Source organism: Centruroides vittatus, unplaced genomic scaffold, assembly GCF_030686945.1.
Source record: "Centruroides vittatus isolate TY-2023 unplaced genomic scaffold, ASM3068694v2 contig_1773, whole genome shotgun sequence".
Taxonomy (NCBI): Eukaryota; Metazoa; Arthropoda; class Arachnida; order Scorpiones; family Buthidae; genus Centruroides; species Centruroides vittatus.
This window is the reverse complement of record NW_027121084.1, coordinates 483,670-504,288: the sequence shown is the minus strand read 5'-3', so window position 1 is coordinate 504,288 and position 20,619 is coordinate 483,670. Positions and strand designations below refer to the sequence as shown.

At 31.2% G+C, this 20,619-nt stretch overlaps 1 protein-coding gene across 1 annotated transcript; it reads right to left on the bottom strand.

The window, feature by feature from the left end:
* Positions 1 to 675: 675 nt before the first annotated feature.
* On the bottom strand, positions 676 to 19,885 carry TfIIA-S (Transcription-factor-IIA-S). Its single transcript, XM_067263353.1, has 4 exons — positions 19,740 to 19,885; positions 10,225 to 10,329; positions 8,084 to 8,213; positions 676 to 804 (listed from the first exon to the last, which is right to left on the bottom strand). Exons 1-4 carry the CDS (start codon positions 19,809 to 19,811, stop codon positions 776 to 778), a joined length of 336 nt encoding a protein of 111 aa, XP_067119454.1. The 5' UTR covers positions 19,812 to 19,885; the 3' UTR covers positions 676 to 775.
* Positions 19,886 to 20,619: the final 734 nt, after the last annotated feature.

Here is a 20,619-nt window from a genome sequence, read left to right as displayed (position 1 = left end):
TTAATGTTTGTTTACTTAATTTACCTCACAAAAAGTGTATGTACCATATCTAGTACTAAATAAATATTTTTGTTATTCTGACAAATAACATATTGTAGATATAAAAGGTGTCTATATAAAATTTTTATTTTCTGTATATGACTGAAAAAATTAGACAAATGCAATTATTGTACTTACAAATTATTTTTTATTGTAAGATAAATATATCTAACAAAAATAAACATGAAAAACTTCAAGTACTCTTAAATTATATATAAATTCATAATTATGCATGAGAGATTTTTTAATACAAATTCCAGTTTCTTCTTTTAATTATCAGTGTCAAAATTCAATTATTATTTTATAAATTGGTGATAAATGCTATTTATTTATATTTTCTAAATATTAAAAATTTTTATATTTTAATGTAAAATTTGTCTTCTAAATTAATAATAAAATTTTCATTTCACAAAATTATATATATATATATATATTTTGAATGCTTTCGAAAAATTTTCAAACTGAAATTTATGGATACATTATTTCAATATAATAATCAACATTAACTCCAACTTCTTATAAAACATTTATAAGTTTGTTATTTTTAACTAAAACAATATATTCATGAATTATAAACATTATAAACAATTTTATAAACATCCTTAATGTTTATAAAATTGTTATTTTGTTTAGAAATTTCTTTCATCTTTTACTAAATGTAATGAACATAGAGATTATTTTGGTAAATAAAACAATTTTACAAATGTCTCAACAAATTTTAGTTGATAATGAAACTTCACTCTCTTTCATCTTTTACACTAGATCCTGAAATATAAAATAAGTTGATGTTAGTTTTTAAAATTCTACTTTACTTTAAAAATTAAATACTAAAATTTTAAGTAATTATAGATATTGTTATATGGTACTGTATAAAGACCTCAAGAGGGGGTTGAAAGTAAGAGGTATCCTCACAATATCCATCCTCTGGTTACCGCTTTGTGTTACTGCAGCAATGCTAGAAGAAGCCTGTGTCTGTCTGAATTCCACCAACAAGCACTAGAATTGGCCCTCTTAATTTGTTACAACTCAGTATTTCAATTCCGGGAGGTGATATACACACAAACTAGAGGTTTCCCGTGGGCAGTTCGGTCTCCGGGGATTTGTATGAGTTGGTTATTAGGTAACTGGAGAGCAGGACACTTCCGAACTTCCTCCAAAACATTATCCTTTACAAAAGATATGTTGATGATATTATTATTTTATGGAGGACAACTCCCAACCTAACCCGCTTTCTAGACGAACTGAATGACAATCTTTATGGGCTGTCCCTGGAGATGGAGTAACATAGCAGCAGCAGGGTCCATTTCCTTGACTTGGATATCAGAATTGAGGATTCCGGCATCTACAAGTCCACATATCATAAACCGTCTAGTATATCCACATACATACCAGCTCCCATAAGCTCTTGTGATCCCTTCCAATACAAGATGGCGGCCTTCAGGGCATTGGTTAAAAGAGCCTACACACACTCGTCTACGCAACAGGCACTCGCAGAAGAATTAAAATACTTGGAAGATATTGCCAGGACCCATGGTTACCACAATATCATATGGAACATCTCTGAGCGCCACAGCCTGCGGTAACCAGAAGATGGATATTGTGAGGATACCTCTGATATTGTTATATTTGTTATATGAAGGTGGATTGATAAATAAGGTCTCCATTTTTATAATACTTGTTCAGAAAGAGGTAGCTAATGTGACTAGTTTTAAATAGTAATAAAAATCATGTATTTTATGTTGAAAAATAAATATGTATGATTAATTACTTTTTAGAATGACAATTTTTCTAGACATTCAATCATTTTTGCATTTGGTACATGAAAAAACTTTTTGGTTTAGCCTAGATACATATTCATACAACAGCTTGAACTTCAGGATCCAATGAACTATTGACATTGCAACACCACCTTTAATTTAACTTTAACAACAAAAGTCCAATGGCACCAGATGTGGAATTTGAGGAGGATGTGAAACAATCTGTAGCTTTAGATTCCTAAGCATCTTTGCCATTTTTAGTGTAATATGAACTTACATAGTGCAAGAAAAAGATAATTCTTTCTGGCTTTACTATGAGAATATGTCCAAAATACTGTAAATTTCAACAGATACACAACTTTTTAATGCTAAGATTTCAATCATTAATCACTATTTTCTATGAAATAAGAAAGATAAATTCATGCTTGAACATAACTGTAACAAACAACACAGAACAATGAACTAAGACTTTGCATATACAGATTAGATACTTTGGACTATTAAATGATTGCAGTTGTAAGTTTCTATCTAAACAGTTTGCAGAATGCTATGGTAGGAAACCTATTTATCAATCAACCCTTCTATAATGGATTTTAGTCCTTTCATATCTGTCACTGATAATTTCTTTTACATTTTTTATAATCTAGTACAGGGGTGGCCAACTTTTGTGCACATAAGATCTACTTTTTATCGTAAAAATGTGTCGCGATCGACTCGTTGTCATAGGCATAGTCTAAGTGAGGAGGGGGAAGTGTGAAATACTGTACATACTATGTTTATACACTGTTTCAGTACGATGTGCACTCACTGGTTATGAGTCGAGTCATAACTGCATGCATACAGTTGCGTTCGGTTACAAATATAATACATTAAGTCAAGACATTGCTAGATATCGACCAAAATTGGCTTGGCGATCGACCAGTCGATCACAATCGACTTGTTGGCCACCCCTGATCTAGTACATTGACAGGAAAAAGAAAAAAAAACAATTTATCTTTCTACAGTCTTAATTTTATTAATTATAAAAAGAAAATATTACATAATATTAAACCAGTATAAAATTTGAGAACTAATTACTTATTTGTGTAGTAAATATCATTGGTATCGTAATCCAACATTTCATTGAACTTTTTAAAATTCAGAAATATTTTAATGTTAAATTTATTTTGCTGGTCAATTGTTTTAAACTGACAATATTTTGTATTAAATCTTTTTCATTTAAATTTTTCTTCAGACCAAAATTTAATCTCAAGACTGTAGGATCAGGTCCAGCTGGTCTGGCCATGGTCAGACCACGTTTTGCTATCAACATTACAAATACAGTTCTAATTTCAAATTACCCACTAGCAGTCAGACTAAACCAATGGAATGTCTAATGGAAAAGTCTTTTTCCATAGGGAGAATGTTATCCCTAAAGGCTGGGTTATAAACTCCATACCATAACCATATCCTTATAGTGTGGTTATAAACTCCATTTGTTATCTATATGGTGGTACCATATTCCATAACAAAAGTTTGAATGCATCAAACTTTTAGTTTAGTATGGAGAATCTGTGGACTATACATGTGCCAAGTTGCCTTTCAATCAGAAGTTGAAAGCCTGAAGTAGCTGACAAGACTTGAACAGATCAAGAACACAATAGAAATGGAATGACAAAAATATGTGGCTATGATTGCATTATTGGCAATTATCAACAGGAGTTTATATTATTAATAAAAAGAAAAGAATGGGCAGTGTCAGCAACAATGATGGTAAGTGTACCACATCAATATAAACAAACCACCAGTCAGATGTTTATGTTTGGTTGTCAACATAATAATATTTTGATTTACTACTGCTTTCTTAGTCTCCTTTTTTGCAGTTTGATAGTTTTACATAACCATGAATTTTATATATTATGTCAAAATTATCTTATATAAAAAGCTAAAATATGAAAGTTCAATATATGACATGATCAGAATGTATTTTAAAAATATGAATAAATATAAACACAATTAGCAGAATGAATTGTAAAAAATAATGTCACCAATCAGCACTTTACTTTGTTCAACCAACATTTTAGAAACATTTATTTAAATATAAAAAACTTCCTAGTAATCTTTAGATCACCAGTAGATCTTATACATTTTTTTCTTAAGTGATGGTTGAATTCGGAAGTGTTTATACATGCAAATGTAATTTTATTTACCATAAATGTGGTTTACCAAATAAAACAACATTTTTTGGAATACCATTTAATTTTATTATTATTCTTCAAATTCATTCATAACCCCAAAAAATAAAATGGCTACTTTAAAATGCCTTTTTTCAGTAACATTCATTTTTTTTATTATTTCAGTTATGTTTGCAGAAATTGAATCTGCAAGCATCTAATCACTTGTGTGACTGTCACTTCTGCAGAGTTGCCAGAACTGGTTGAATAGCATTTAAAGCATTCATTATGCTGGTCTCCAGATCATTGGCAGTTTCCATCTGTCTACTTCTCTTTTTCACATGACACCACCAGCTAGTGGTATCACAGATCTGACATTGTCACCTATGGATGTAGATGAGGTACCATCATTGGGTGTATTACAACTCTCAGTTCTCTCTGACAATGAACAAAATGTCCTGTCTCTGATGTACACAGGACATCTTATTCATTGTCTGAAACATCCACTTTGGTTAGTACATCAAATGTACTCCAGGGTGATGCGTCCACATCCTGAGACTCTAGCTGTGTTTCATTACTGACTGGAGCAGCATAATTACATCGAGTCCTGAAAGCCAATAATGCTACATGAGAATAATATGCAAGAGCTCAAGCTTCGAAATATAGTCATAATTACTTGTGATGTTTTACAACATTCTTTAGGAACATAAACAGATAATATAATGGCCATGTAGGCTACAAGATTTTTCCACTCCCAGATGGAATATATCACCTGTCTTCTTTTCCAAATTATTCCCTTAATAATTTCCAACTAGTCTGGACTTCAAAACTGTAAGATGTATTATTTTCAAATATTTACAGGTGCATAATATCTATATACTTTTTGATAACCACATACCTATCATTTGGACAGCTTCAGCCATGGTATTCCATGCATTTTTTTTTTTCTGTATATCTTTAAAGTCTGTGTGACTTTTGTCATACAAGAAAGGACATTTTTGTATGACTTGTATTAATAGCTCATCACATAAATATTCAATGGTGTTTGCCATTATACTAGAGCTTTGCTATTGATGCCAGTGATACAGCATTGATAGGTTGAGCAAAGAAAACAAATTGATAGGTTGAACAAAGAAAACAAGAAAACAAACAAAAACAAATGTAACTTTTGACCGATTCATGTTACTTTTGAACAATATAAAATTTTAAATAAGCGTTACTTTGGTCATAAAGAAAACAAATAAAAAATAAATGAATAAATAATTATGTAGTTTCCCAGATGGGGTTCAAACTTTAGTAACCTTTGAAATTCTTATGTAAACAACAAGACTCGGAACTGTTCAAGTATGTGTCAAATTTCTGTCAAGGGCTTAGCAAAAAGCAAACTCTAACACAAGCGCTCATAAATAGGCAGATCATTGACTTGCAAGTCTATAAAATGTTGGCTGAGATAAATCTTTTTGAACAATAAAAGAGGGAACTTTTGATAAATGAAAGATGAAAATAATCGTTAAAATTCTTAGACGTCAAAAATGGTGTAAGAACAGCCTGAATTATGAGTGCAGATGTTGGTGTTTTATAAACAATTGCTGGGCAGAGTCAATAAATAGGTATCAAATAGACACCTCAAATCAGACCTTTCCCGCAACCCAAAGAGGTTTCGTCTTGCACCTGGAGACAAAGGAGAGACCAATCGGGAAGCGAGGAATGGGACGAGGGACCAATCCAAAATGCGAATAGAGGAAAAAAACCTATAAAAATCGAAATTTCAAGGTTGAAAGACAGTCTCCTCTGGATTAAGCCAAGAGTCTCCTCACTATTCAAATAACAGTCATGATCCGTATTGAGTTGTGTCGTCGTTCAAGATAGAACTCCATTGCACCATTTCCCCAATCGTCCATCTGTCCAGCGATCTCCTCTCGTCCGCCCCAGGGCTGCGACCGATGCCAAAGTTCTCATCTGGATTAGTGAAGGACTGTCGATTGACGATGTAAGCACTAATGTTAACAAATAAACGGTTTTCACGTGAAAAACACTTGTCATCATTTGCCTCCTCTATCACAACTCACATACAACCCTCCTTTCGGTTTATCTTGATGCAGGATTAACCAATCCCACCTAAAAGACAGCAACCTAACACAGATGCCGAGGAGTGGGTTTTAACGTCCCCTACCTCCACTAGGTTGGCTACCTTACAATTATAGTGTAAATCTGGCAACATCAAACAGATATATTTTCTCCGATTTACATCAAGAGTGCACATGCATACGGTGGTCTGCCTCATACATTGTAAAAAAGTTTGGTTCCTTATGGATACAGACTTATGGTATTTTATAACTACTGCCATAAGTACCAGCATTGCAAACACTTATGGATACAGATACAGTTATGATACAGAATTTATAACCAAGTCCTAAAACATTGCTTTCCCCCACCCTGGAAACACACCAAGGGAGATTTAGAAATTAGAAAAGTTAAGAAATAACTAGGTAAGTATTAAAAGTAAAATCTAGTATTATTATTGTAAGGTATAAGGTATAACTTTAACAACGGATAGCATAATACCAAAACTTTAACTATTGTATTGTGAGAAACAACAATTAAAACATTATCAGTTATTGCTACAAACTGTAATTAAAGACTACATGTTATCAGCCTTTATTGTCCATAGTGTCTTTGTTTTAGCAACTGTAGTTTTAACAACAATATAATGTTTTTGGAGTGTAACCCCTACAGTTGAGGGATGCCTGTTTTATAATTATTCTGAGGATGAATGATATAAATTTTCATTAATACATTTCTAGTATTTATAATGTTAAAAAATATGATAGGTACTTATTTTTATTTAAATGCCTATCTCCACAAACCACATTTAATAATAATAATAATATACCACAACAACTCTCTCACAAGTCACAATGAACCATAGCATGATGCAGGTGAAAGCATAAATTTCCAGTAGGCTACCCATGCCAATAAGGTCTAAAGAGAGAAATGAAGCAAAGAGTGACCTGCAAGCAGTCTAAGCCATAGTGGGTGGCTGCTCAACATTCTCTCTTTCCCATGCCAAGGGTGGCTGAGCTATAACTATCAGACTTTAGGTATATAAGCATATTCACTTCTGTGGGAAAAATGTGATTGTCACACATTCATGACACTGGTTCAGGTATCACCAATGCTAACAAGGTCTGCCTTCATGAATTAGGCAGAGGCTCGCATTGAAAAATAAAATCTTTCTCCCTTAACCTCTAATGGAAAATACAGCACTGGCCCAAGTAAGTCATCCATTGTATTTGAGTGAGGCATAAACACATTTGCCCCTCACTCAAACACAATGGATGACACACACCATCCCAGCCAATGTGCTTCAGCAGTAGTTCAGCCATCTACCACCACCAAGGCTGGAAAACCATGCCAAAATATGAAGTGGATTCAAGAAATGAATGAAGTAGAAAAACACAATTATACATAACCTTATTCTATAAACAACGACATGCAGAACAGATACAACACACAAACACTAGATCACACAAAAGATAGAACACTCATTGAGACTACCTCAACAGTAACACCCAAAAAAATGTATGTAGCATAACACACGTTTAGACCCCATACAGAGACAACAAATACCCAAAATACACAAATCAAAACAGGCAAGGAAAACTCTATACCATCAAAGTGCATACATTACTAAAACACATTTAATTAGAATCAATACTTTAAGACATGTTTAGAAGTAAAAATAGAATAAATTATAATAATTATAAATTTAGCTTCGGTGATGGAATAAAAGTCCATCAAAGTTAAAATTCAAATTCAAAAAATATTCAACATTAAAAAAATATAATTACTTTCTGAATTAAGACTGATAAAGCTGTAAATCAGTTAAGATAAATTATATCCTCTATATCTGACATCTTGTTATATCAATCAAATTTTTTTTTTTATTTGTTAAAAGTATATATTTATTTGCATTCTCACTAATATTTACATTTGGAATCAATAATGTTTAAGTAATAAATATGCAAGTCAACTAAATCATTTTATAAGATTTAAAATTAACTTTAACTTGAAGAAAAATTATAGTTTCTGAGATATTATGTATATTAACTTCTTCATATTAATGTAACTTACCTTTTCCATCACATGCTACTATTTTCACTTTATCAACTTTAACTAATTCTTGGACCTCTCTAAATTCCACATCTTTTAAAACAAATGTCCAAACATTGTCACAAAACCTGTAAGTATCTAAATGACCAGCCTTGAGGAAATAAAAAATAATTTCTTTATATTAGAATTTCTTTCAGATAGTAAAATTTAATCATTTTAAAAACTTATTATTCAACTTCATACTAATAAAATTGAAATATCAAAATGTGTTTCAGATTAGGAGTTAAAATTTATTGATTTCTAATTTAAAAGTTTATCCACTTATTTTATTGTAAATTTATAAAGAATTATATATATTTTTTAATATGTAATAATCAAGACCATATTCTAATAAATATAATAAATCTGTCCATCATTTTATAATTTAAACTGTTAATTAAACAACATAATGTTATAAACAACTTGATTAATTACTTTCTAATATGTCAATCATTATTTCTGCAATCCTATGATTAAATATTTAAAAAAGTCCTCAGTGTTCACAGGATGGAAAAAGTCAAAAATAAAATGGAAAATAAAGTTACATTATTAACCTGCATTTAATACAATTTTATTAGTAACACATTTTCACTTTCTTTTTTTGTCATTGGAAAAAAATTCTTTCCAGATATAATCCTGATTTCAATTTTACATAAATTTAATTTTTGGTCTAGTTTAAAACTACATTTAAGTATTAACAATTGATTCAAAATACACTCACTGACAAAAAAGTTAGGCACCCAGATAAAATTGTCTAACTACGGCAAAACTCAGCATACAGCTGTGTTTCAGACAGATATGTAAATAATTACAGTTGTGGTCCAATGGCACACCAGAATGTCACCACAGTGCCTTAAAATTGTTATTCTACTATCCTGTAAAAAGATTTGCAGAAGCTCAGTGTTCAGAATTTTCAGTGCAATATACAGTACCTGTTATTTGGAGGTCTTTGAATATCAGACATGCCTGTGTAATGCAAAAACATTGAATACAGCAGTTTGAGAAAAGCCACATAATCCAGCTGAACAAAGTAAGATGACCATTTTGCCAAATTGCCTGCCATTATGGGCTACTTTGAAGAGGTGTTAGGACTGTTGGATATGGTAGAGCACGCATGTCTTGGATTTCCCAAACAGACAGACCAACAGGAGAAATGATTGATCATGACACAAGCATGAGCAACTACAGTGGCATCTTTGTACAGATGAAAGTCTAATACAGAATCCTCTCTCTCCCATACCATTGGCATGTGACTAGGAAAGGAAAATTTCCATGCATAGTCCATGTTACAAGTTCTGCTATTATCCCCCATCAACTTCATTTGCATTGGTGCCATGACAGAGAAGCATTGACTACTATATACTGACAATGTGTTATCTTTAGCAACAAATCCCAGTTCTGTTTGGGAATGATGATCACTATGTTAGTGTGTGGAGAACCACCATAAGTACTCCAATTTGCCTATACTGTTAAATGGTATACTGTCTCCACTGCTAATGTGCTGATATGGGAAACCATCTTGTATGTCAGTCAGTCACCCCTAGTAATAATACAAGGGACAATGACAGCACAATGGTACATTCAGGAAATCCTGCAACCTCATATGTTACCTTTTGTGATAGGGCTGCAGACATTCATTTTCCAGCAAAATGATGCTTGGATTAATGCAGCTAGGATTTTCCAGAAGGTCTCCATCACATTGCCACATTTCCTTGGCCTACCAGGTCTCCAGATTTGAAGCATTAGTGGAACCAGATGAGATTCTAGCTTCAGTCATCTTCAAGTATAACATCTGGAAAAGCAGTTATAATATCTGTAGGTAAATCAGTGCTTGTATGCCTTCATACCTGACTATATTACCTTATGTATCCAAGCAAGAGGAGGTCCTACAAGGTACCAAAGGTTTCTTTAAATTGTATCATTCCACAGAAAACTGTTCCTATGCTATGATATTTTAAGCACTTATAATTATTCACACTAATACAGTTTCATTCAATTCCAATGGTACAGCACTTTTTGTCAATGAGCATATTTACATATGTATTCATTTATTTATTTACTTACTTTAAAAAAATATACTAATTTATTTTTGTTGTATAATAAACAATAAAATACAATCATACCTTAAAAGTAAGTCTTGTTTTCACTCTGTTAGCCAAAGCATTATTAATTGCTTTATCAAACTGCAAGAGAATCTTCAATGCTAACTGTGTTGTAATTTGTCCACACTGTAAAATAAAATATTTGTAACCTATCTTAACATAATACATTTTTATAATGTAATAATAATTATAATGTTAACTGAATAATTTCCATGTTATATTAAAGATAGAGAACTTTTGACATTAAAAAATATAGCATCTCTCCACTCTCACAGATCTGCATTTAACAACTCTTGGATATAATAGACTTTGCATTTTCTTTCTGTAGGGTGGCAATTATTGAATAATGGATTTGAATCATCTTTCAACAATTGTCAGTTTTCCATTTTAATTAATTTGAAATTAATATTTAAATATTAATTCCAAATTTTTATATTTCTGTATATTTTAAAATCTTTAAGTCAATTTTTTTTTACATATTTAAAAATTACTCTGTAAAGCCCAGATATTTAATAGGCATTACTTTATTATTTGTACTCTATTAATCTGCAGATATTTTATACTTTATCTAATGCACAGTATATATGATTATTACTAATGCATTGCACTTTTCAAGATTAAATTTCATTTAATTTATTAAGTTTAATTAAATACTGTATTGTATTAATTACAAGTTAGGTAAAATGTGCTTTCAGAAAACAATATATCCAATAAATACAAACACCTATATCATTAGTCTTCAAACTTTTTTGGCTCGCAACACACTATAAAACATGTAGGATTTTCTGTTAATCTTTGTGTACAAAATTAAGAATATATTTCTACTCTATAGGCCTAACCAAAATATTAGTTTATCATGGATGTAATACATTTTTTGTATGAATTGGTTTCTGCTCATTTTTAAATATATTTTCATATTTGTGGTATATTTAGCCATCTCTTAAGGTATGCCATTAGGGAACCACTGATCTATACAAATCAAATTAAAAATAGCATTTGTATCAATTTTAATGGATATTGGTACAAATGCTATTTTTTCCAAAATGTACATTGGTCCTCTACACTTTTCAACCATCAGCCTGATTTAGAACATTTGGAAAAACAACATATATAATTTCTTATCAAATCAACTGGAAAACAGCTATTTAGTAGCCAAGACCCTGATAAAGTTGTAACTACACACTCTATCATTAAATTAATGGACCAAGACGTCGGAACAGTAATGGACTTTGAGAGCTTATATCCATCCATCAAGATAGAATCACATTTTGAAACACTAATGCAATTCATGCTCTTATTGAAACCTGAAGCAGTTGCCCATCTGAATGAATTGAGAGAACTGGCAAATTGGATTTGTTACCAGTCATTCTTTAGCTTCAATGGTTGGGTGTACAGACTGAAAAAAGAAGTCCCCATTGGAAGTTCAGTTTCAGGCGTACTGTGCAAATTGGTCTTATGTAAGTTTTCTAACTTACATAAAACCAATTACAGAAAAAGATATTCTTACTTTCTACATGAATGATATTGTTTTATACAAAAGATATGTTGATAATGTTTCTATAACTTGGAAAAGTAACAACAGGATACAATTTTTGAACACAGTTAACACTAATGATGATGGTTTATCTCAAACTGGAGAAAGAAAGTTCAATACACATACACTTCTTGGACATTGACATCACATTTAAGAACAGAAGAGTATACAAGAAAGTTTACATTAAAGCAACGCACGACCTATATATCCCATCATGCTACAATGATCTGCACACACAAACTTTCAACTTTTTGACCACTAATTAGAAGAGCTTTTCTGTATTGTTCTAGCATTAATGACAGAAGAAGCAACTTGAACAGAATTAAAAATATTGTTGTATCTTTGGGATACAAAAAGAAATTGGGTGTAGATCTTATTGAAAGATTTAAGGAAGTCAAAGGAAGAACAATAACAAGAAGCAATAAGATATCTAAGTTCATATATAATAAAAACTTAAAGAGCATCATGAATGAGATTGCAAATCAGAGAGAAACAGAACTAGTATTCAAAAGAGGTACTCACGTACTCAGAACCAATTACTGTGTGCACAGAAACAAAACAAAAACTAATGCACACATTTGCAAACTCATCTGAGTTCTTCTTCAGGCATTGATTTGCATTAGTCTTTTGTTTTTGTTTTGTTTCTGTGCACACAGTAATCAGTTCTGAGTATGTGAGTCTCTATATCCCAATGTGGTGAGTAGTTGTTTATTCAAAACAGCACCCACCATTTACAGACTTCTTAAAAATGACAAATAAAAACTAAAAAAGCAGCACAAGCAGGAGTCTAAAGAATTCCGCTATAGAATTCCGTATGAAAACAAACTGTTGGGGATCATAAAAGAATGCATCGGAGTCACAAAATCTTGTATTTATGTTCTTTAAGGCGTACTTCATCATCAAAAAAAAGACAGTGTTGTCCACCATGGTGCAAGTGGAAGGCTCAATTGTAAAGTGGAAGATGGTTGACATCATAAAACAAGTCCATTCACTATTGTTAGCAATGAGTACAGAAAATTTAGAAATATACAGAAGCAAAATAATGGACAGGTATATGAATGCTAGGGACACTGAAAAATTACCAACAGCATGGAAATACATTGTGGAGAAAAAACTAAAACATACCAATTTATAAATTGTGCTTCGATCAAAGTATTATTACATTTTCATTTTTGGCTTCTTATATATTAACACATTTATTGTAATTATATTTTATGTTTCAACTTTTATTATTAATTTGATTTGACTTTGTGTAACATTCATCTTAAAATTGTTTTGTGTTCTTTTATTCATATTTAAATTTATTACATTCAAAATTTCATTAGAACGTTATATTCTAACCATGCAATGTAATATAATGCTTGAGGGTGGCTTGAAGAACAAGCTGAAAACACTCATGATCATTAAACATTTTCCTTGGCAAAATAGTGTTGTGTATGGTTTACGTTACTTCTGAAGGTAAACAGTTGAGAAATTTGTAATATGGTTTCCATTTTAATGTTTAGCTTTCTTACTTTTTGGCCAGGCAATGCCACACACATATCTGCTAGTTACTAATAAAACAAATAATTATAAACTCTAGTAAAAATACAAATTTAAAATATTCTTAAACTAATTTCATCATTCCTAAAAACTCCTGGAACATTTTCATTTAGTTCAAGTACAAATCCAGAGAGAGTAAACAGTGTTCTGTGAAAAGCTATATTCATAAAAGAACAAAACAAAAAATGCATTAGTACAGTAGAGCATCGTTTATCTGAATGAATTGGGGACGGGTTGTTCGGATAACTGATTATGTACAAAAAAATATATTAACCTATCTGATGTTGAAATTTTTCTCCGTTGAGTGTCACTTTGTGTTATATTTTTCTCCATTGCATGTTGTTTCGTGTTGAATTTTCGTCACTTTTAAGCCCAATGAAAATTTTTATAATAATAATCGATGCTATTGTATCGTTAAAAATTATTTCTTTATTTTGTACAAACAAAATAAATATATTGAAAAATATAAAAACAAAAAAATTATACTTTAGAAGTTAATCTAGTATCAAAAGCATTTGATTCAGCACAACACAGTCCGACTGGAAAGCTTTTGGTTAACTGGCTTTCGGATAAACGACGCTCTACTGTAGTTCCAACTGGAACTCTCTTCACACTCGGTGTGGAGCTGTTCCTAGTAGTTCTGAGTCTGGAATGATTCTTTTGGAACATTTCCAACCTGGAACTACTTATCTCTAGTACATATTTACAAATTTTTTTAAAATTATAACAGGGTGATTACAATTCAAGTTCTAATTTCACAATGGTCTCAAATAAGAACCACTGGTCAGAATGATTTGACATTTTGCATGAATATCTTTGAAACAATGGAATTTTGTTTGGGGAAGAAAAAATTTAGTTCAAAAATTTGCTGCTAGGGAATCTGTAAAGCATACTGGCAGTATCAAAAGATGAAAATTACTTATATGTGACATGTACTGTACACATCACAAACATCAATGAAGTGGCTACTTTGCAGGCATTTCGGAAATGACAGAATAATCAGTCATCATTTTTCTATAACATGGTCAGCACCAGGCCCAGATTTACATAAGGACATTTGGAACCGATGCCCAGGGCCCCCACAAAACTATGTTTAAGCATAATTTTTTTTTCTATTACTGGTGACAACCTAGTGTGGCCTTATCATGAGGGCCACAGGAAAAGAAAACCCAAGAAAAACTCTGAAACATCAAAAATTTCAGGAAAAAATTTTACATAGGTATTTTTCAATTAAATTAAAATAATAAGTTTTACACAATAAAATATATGTATGTTTACAATAACCTTATTTTTAAATGAAATTTACAACTTCCTAGTTGAAATCTAGTTGAAAGTACAGTATTTTGTGTAAATTTTCTAAATCATCAAATTTGCCTACTCTTAAAGGGGAGCCCCCACCGAATTTGTGCCCAGGGCCCCTGGATTGGTAAATCCAGCCCTGGTCAGCACATTCACCAGACCTGAACTTATCTGATTTTTGGCTTTGGGAACATTTAAAGAATGTTATGTTTAATGGACTCATTACAAATTAAGCAGAAACAAAAGCCAGTATCAAAGATCATATCCACATCTCTACAGAATACAATCAGTTGTTGAATATGCTATTTCGCTATTTCAGTTTGTATCAGAATGTGAAAGACAGTATGCTGAACATTTGTTGTCATTCATAAATTTTTTTACTTTAGTATTGCTTTCCACCATAAAAGCACAAATTGTCCCCCTAGCAGCAACTTTTTTGAACTAAATTTTTTTTTCTTTACCAAACAAATTCTATTGCTTCATGGATATTCATGCAATATCTTGCAGCTAAGATGATAACAGAATCAAATGCTTGTTTAACATTTAGGTAGATAATCTAGGATGGTAATTTACATTTGAAATGTCTAGGATATTAATTTGTATTTGTAACAAATTGGATTGTGTGGTAAAGTTCAAAATTACAACTGGAATGGATAACTACAGAATAATCTTATTTTAACAGATTGCTTGGGCTACTAAAAATTATCCATTGTTCCGAGAATCTGTTATATCATGAACAACAGATTTCCTGCACACCCAAAATATTCGTTTTTCGAAAAATTTCCATTTTTTTCCTGTATATAAGAAATATCAGTACTTGAAATTATTCAGTCTCTTGAGATCTCTATTCTTTATCCTATAGAAACATGTTTGTTTGCAACTTATATGTATATTATGCCATATGTGTATACGACAAAGCTGATGAAAACCGTACACATTGTAAGCATAAAAAGAGCCAAATTACACATGCTCATCAACACTTTGCTTGACTTCACAATTTGTTAAAAAAATTCATCCATCTTGATTTCTTTCAAAGATGCTTTTCTGTTTATTGAATACAACACTGCTTGATATTAGCAATGTCATATACAGTACAGCCTGTTCGTTTAATCTGAAACTCATTAGAAAGGTCCTCACAACTTGGAAATACTTGATGGCCTCGCTAAATTTCAGCACTACACTTGGACCAGCGACAGTGTTCACTAGGTATCTTCTTCAGATCTTATAACTCTAATCATATAACTAGGGATTGCTGAAGTTGCAAGGCCCATTTTCATTGGACAACCAAACATTGCTTCGTAGGGGGAACATTTGATTCCCTCATGATGTGCTCTATTTTTCATCACCTGGATGAATCTTAAACCCTCTGATCACTTTGATAACTGATTGGTTTCCATCCACGTTCTCAACATATTTTCTATGTCTTGATTAGCACACTCCACTGATCCTTGACTTTGGCTATGTCTTGCCTTTCCATATACGATTTTTACATCCGGCCACATGGAGCATAAAGTTTCAATAACTTAGTTAGAGAATTCTTGACCATTATCAGAATGAAGGATGTTTGGCACTCCAAAAGTAGTGGAAATATCCAAAAGATGATATGCAACTTTTACAACGCATTAGTTGAAGTGCATGAAGGATCACAAATCTGGTAAGATGGTCTTGGTAAACTAAAATGAATTTATAATTTCTATCTGGGGTAGTTTGTAGATCTGTTAGATCAACTTGACAGCATGAGTTCATTCCACTGTGAAGTATAGGTCTGATGACAATGCCCCTTTTCAAAGTCTTCTGTTTTTTTTTGGCAAGGTTGACATAGCTTCAAATATGTCATAGTAGCCTCAACTGTTACATTTTTATACTAGCAGTTACATTCCTTAAGCATCTGTGTTGTTCCACTGTGGCCAACAGCAACATGCATTTCTTCAAGAATGTTGAATAAGTCCTTGTAACAAATGTAATACCTTATTTCTCCACTCTCCTTCATAGGCGCAATTAGTTTTTTTCACCGCCTATAGTCAAAGTCGTAATGCTTTATACACTTGTAATGAACAGCTAGTTTCTTTTTCATGTTCTTTGCAGCTTTTACTTCCTCCAAACACTTTGCGTATTTGTCCCTATTGAGATAAAAGTTATTATTTTTCTTGCTTGCCACAAGCTCGTCCATTATTTCATAAAATCTCCATTTCAAACTCATCTTGATTCATAACTTTTAGACAGTAAACAGGATTAGAATTAACGTGCACGTTCTAACATGTCAAACGATGGAATGCGACAAGCGAAGGTGGCAGCGTGGTGCGGTGCAGGTAGCAGGGACTATTTTTTCAACATTTAGCCTACCATGTCTCTGAGGTAAAATCTAAGATATAATGAGTGAATACTGGTAAAAGTTTGAAATTAACGATGATTGCAGAACATTTCGGACTTTTACCACAAAGAGTTGGTAAATCTTAGGTTTTACCATAGTTCGAGCATTTACAGTAACGTATACATATATATATCAATTTCTTTATTATTCATTTCTTGCATAAGAGTTAAAATATAAATTATTTAAAATATTGAATACATATACAACATATATATCTCGTTGACAAAGGTCAAAGAGAGATTATAAAGCCATGGTTTGTTAGGAGAATCTTATACCATCAGTGACATTTCTGAATGTTTGCCTTTCTTATTTTATTAGTAAAAAATATAAAGTTTTTTTCTGTGCAATTTCTATGGGGGTCCATAATAAAAATTAAGAGGAAAAGGGTCCATAAAAGGTAAAAAAAAAGGTTGAGAACCACTGAACTAGACAAATAATTATAGACTTTGATAATAGACTCAAATTGATTTATAAACAAATTGCTAAATATTTAAATACCAGCTTATGCTTCCATAGGAATGCCACAATCTACAAATTGCTACATAACAGTAAAGATGAGATAGACTATAATACACCAGGTGTATATTCAATCCTGGTAACAGATGAAAAATTTAATTGCCAATGTACATACATTGAGTCAGCAATTAGATATTTAAAATGCAAAATCGATAAACACAAATGTGACATAGATAACAAACCAACGATGATTTCAGCTCAACATTCAACAGAGCCTGGGGTGTCCACAAATGTAAATGAAGCAAGAATGATAAAAAAAAAAAAGTCTATGATGAACGTCTGGAAACGGAAATATTCAAGTCCACATTAAAAAAATAATTGTATTCACCATAAAGACCCAGAATCCTTATCTATTAGATAAGGATTCTGGGTCTTTATGGTGAATACATGGTGATCATTCTTCAATAATCCTACAGATGAATTATTTATACATAAAAAATGCTTAAATGTATGAAATTCCTGTGGTTTACTTTATTTGATTTTTATTTTATTTTTAATTTTATTATTTATATACTCAGTACTTCATTAATATCTGTTCAAAAATACATATTTACTTTTATACATTTACAATATTTAAAAAGAATTTTGTAAATAATGTCATTGAATATTTGAAAACATTTCAATTTGGGAATTTCGAATTGTATAATTTCAAACCTAACGCAGGTTTATAAACTAAACCGAAAACGTTTGTTATATAAACTCTTTATGCTGGAAAAATTATATAAGGTGTTGATTTTCTTACTGGATTGTGTGGAACAAAAAATAGAGCAATGCTAGAAGAGTGAAATTCAAGCACACATTTTAGAATAAATGCAGTCATATAAACAGAGCTCAGAAATCTTCATTGCAGATGAAATAGAAGTGGGACAAAATAATTTTCATTTTTGAGGATAGCAATATATATAGAGTTCACCTACTGATTGGGAATAAAAGCATGGACTATTGAATCCATAAAAAAACAAGAGAGAATTATAGCAGTATTTTGGATGTAAAAAAAAACAACATAAACATGATTCAAACTATTAGTAGAATCAGACAATGAGTAAATAGTATTACAAACTTCTGTAAATGAAAAAGAAATGCCATCAAACTTAGAAAAGACTGAGGACAATGTTGGAAAATATGCATTTTTGTTCAAAGTGAAATAATGACTCTTAAATGTATTGTAAATATTACAGATCTCAGAGTCCAGTATATTTGGGAATCTTTTTAACATTTTTTGTGAGTTTACAGTATTTGTGCCATCAAATCAAAGAACACTGAGAACATATAAAAGATCATATTATTAAAGTAGTATTTCCATCGTGGAAAATTCTGCCAAATATGAACAGATTGATCAAAGTTAATGGACAATATATACATGTACGAGTTTAAAAACGAAATAAACTAACATGTCCAATGACTACATCCTTTTAAAAACCTGTTAACTATTTCAATTGTAAATAAAAAAATCTTAGGCTTTCAACACTGACAATAGTCCTTGAATTTTGTTTATTCCCATATCTGCAATGATAATATTTTGTTATAAAGAAAAAAAACTTAAGTCTTGAAAACGGACATCTATTTTCACAGTTTGCAAGTTGTAAAAACATTTTGTTTTTTAAGAAATGTACCACTATTAAAAAAATAAAAAATTGAAATTATTTGAGTAAGTTTTATCTTGTTCAAATCTCATTCAAGATATTTTAATTTTAAATAATAAATTTCAGTGTATTAAAAATTATTTATCTTGTATTATGTAATTCATTGGGTTAATTTAGAATATTATGTGTACTGTACATGTGTCTTGGTGTATTTTCTTTGTATCCCATTCAGGTTAATGTTACCTATGGTTCCAAAATGGCGGCTCGTCTCTGATTCCAGCAAATAGAAGAAAGGAAACAGTGGGGACACATGTTCTAACCTAACCTAACCTATTCTAATAATTTTATTGGTAATAATTATGGTAATTTATTAGAATAGGTTAGAACATGTGTCCCCACTGTTTCCTTTCTTCTATTTGCTGGAATCAGAGACGAGCCGCCATTTTGGAACCATAGGTAACATTAACCAAATTCAATACATGTAAGTTATATGAACACGAGGTGCTGTACAATTATACCCGATCTCTTTTGCCTAATATTCGATAAACTAAAACTACTTCTTATAAAATTTTTAACACAATAATTATAGCAATACAAAAGATGCTTGATTTACTGAACTGATTTTTTAAAATGACTAACTTTTATTCCTTCTTAGTGAAAAATTCATACATTTCCTTCTGTAAATTCTTACCTGAATTAATTCATCTAGACTTTCTTGCAAAGTATTACCTAATGTGGTATTTCGATACAATTGGTAACTCATATTATATTGGAAAAGTCTCGATCACAACGATATACAATCGATTTTCTAGAAAACAGAACAAAATTACCGATAGCGTTCAGATTTTACATCGAGTAATTGGTTCGTTCGGTTTTGGTATCACGTCATACGAACGTTACGACCTCTACATTTATGAACGCTTCGGTGTATTCTTAATTATTAAACAAGAACAGTATACATTACTGCTACTATTTTTTTTTTTTTTTCAACTTATTAAAATATTCGGTAATATTTTTAAAGTATATATGAAATAAAAATCAAATATAAACCTATTAATATTTTATTTATATTTCTATTTTTTAAAATATATTTTATATTTTATATAATTAAACTTGATGGCACAATCGGCCAGCAGATGACTTTTGTCATAAAGTTGATTTCTTGCTGTTATTGATTAAAAATTATTATATCATCTACCAACGAGATAGAATAACAAATATAAAGATTAAAATTTATTAAGAAAATATTTTCAATATGAATCGAGTGTATAATTTGCATTAATTTAACTTTTTTATAATAAATTTATTCTGTACTGTACTTCTAAAACTATAATTTGCGTAGAGTATTATACCGTGTATATGGGCCCACAAATGAGCAAGTACTGTACATAAAACCACTGAACTCTGTTAATTGGTCGTGGGTTCGTGCCTCGTCGATGGGCTGACTACGTGAAGTTTTCAGAGTTTTCTTCATATTTCTAATACGTAAATAAGGACCAATCTACCAACGGAGAGTTTCAATTGAAACTCTCCATTGGCAGATCGCCTATATGTTGCGTAGATCCGATCAA

Bases quoted from the DNA above. Each gene is read 5' to 3' on its own strand.
- TfIIA-S (XM_067263353.1), bottom strand. From the start codon at position 19,811: ATGAGTTACCAATTGTATCGAAATACCACATTAGGTAATACTTTGCAA. The intron at 10,330-19,739 runs GTAAGAATTTAC...TTTATTTTACAG, and splicing joins GTCTAGATGAATTAATTCAG to TGTGGACAAATTACAACACA. The intron at 8,214-10,224 runs GTATGATTGTAT...TATTTCCTCAAG, and splicing joins AAACAAGACTTACTTTTAAG to GCTGGTCATTTAGATACTTA.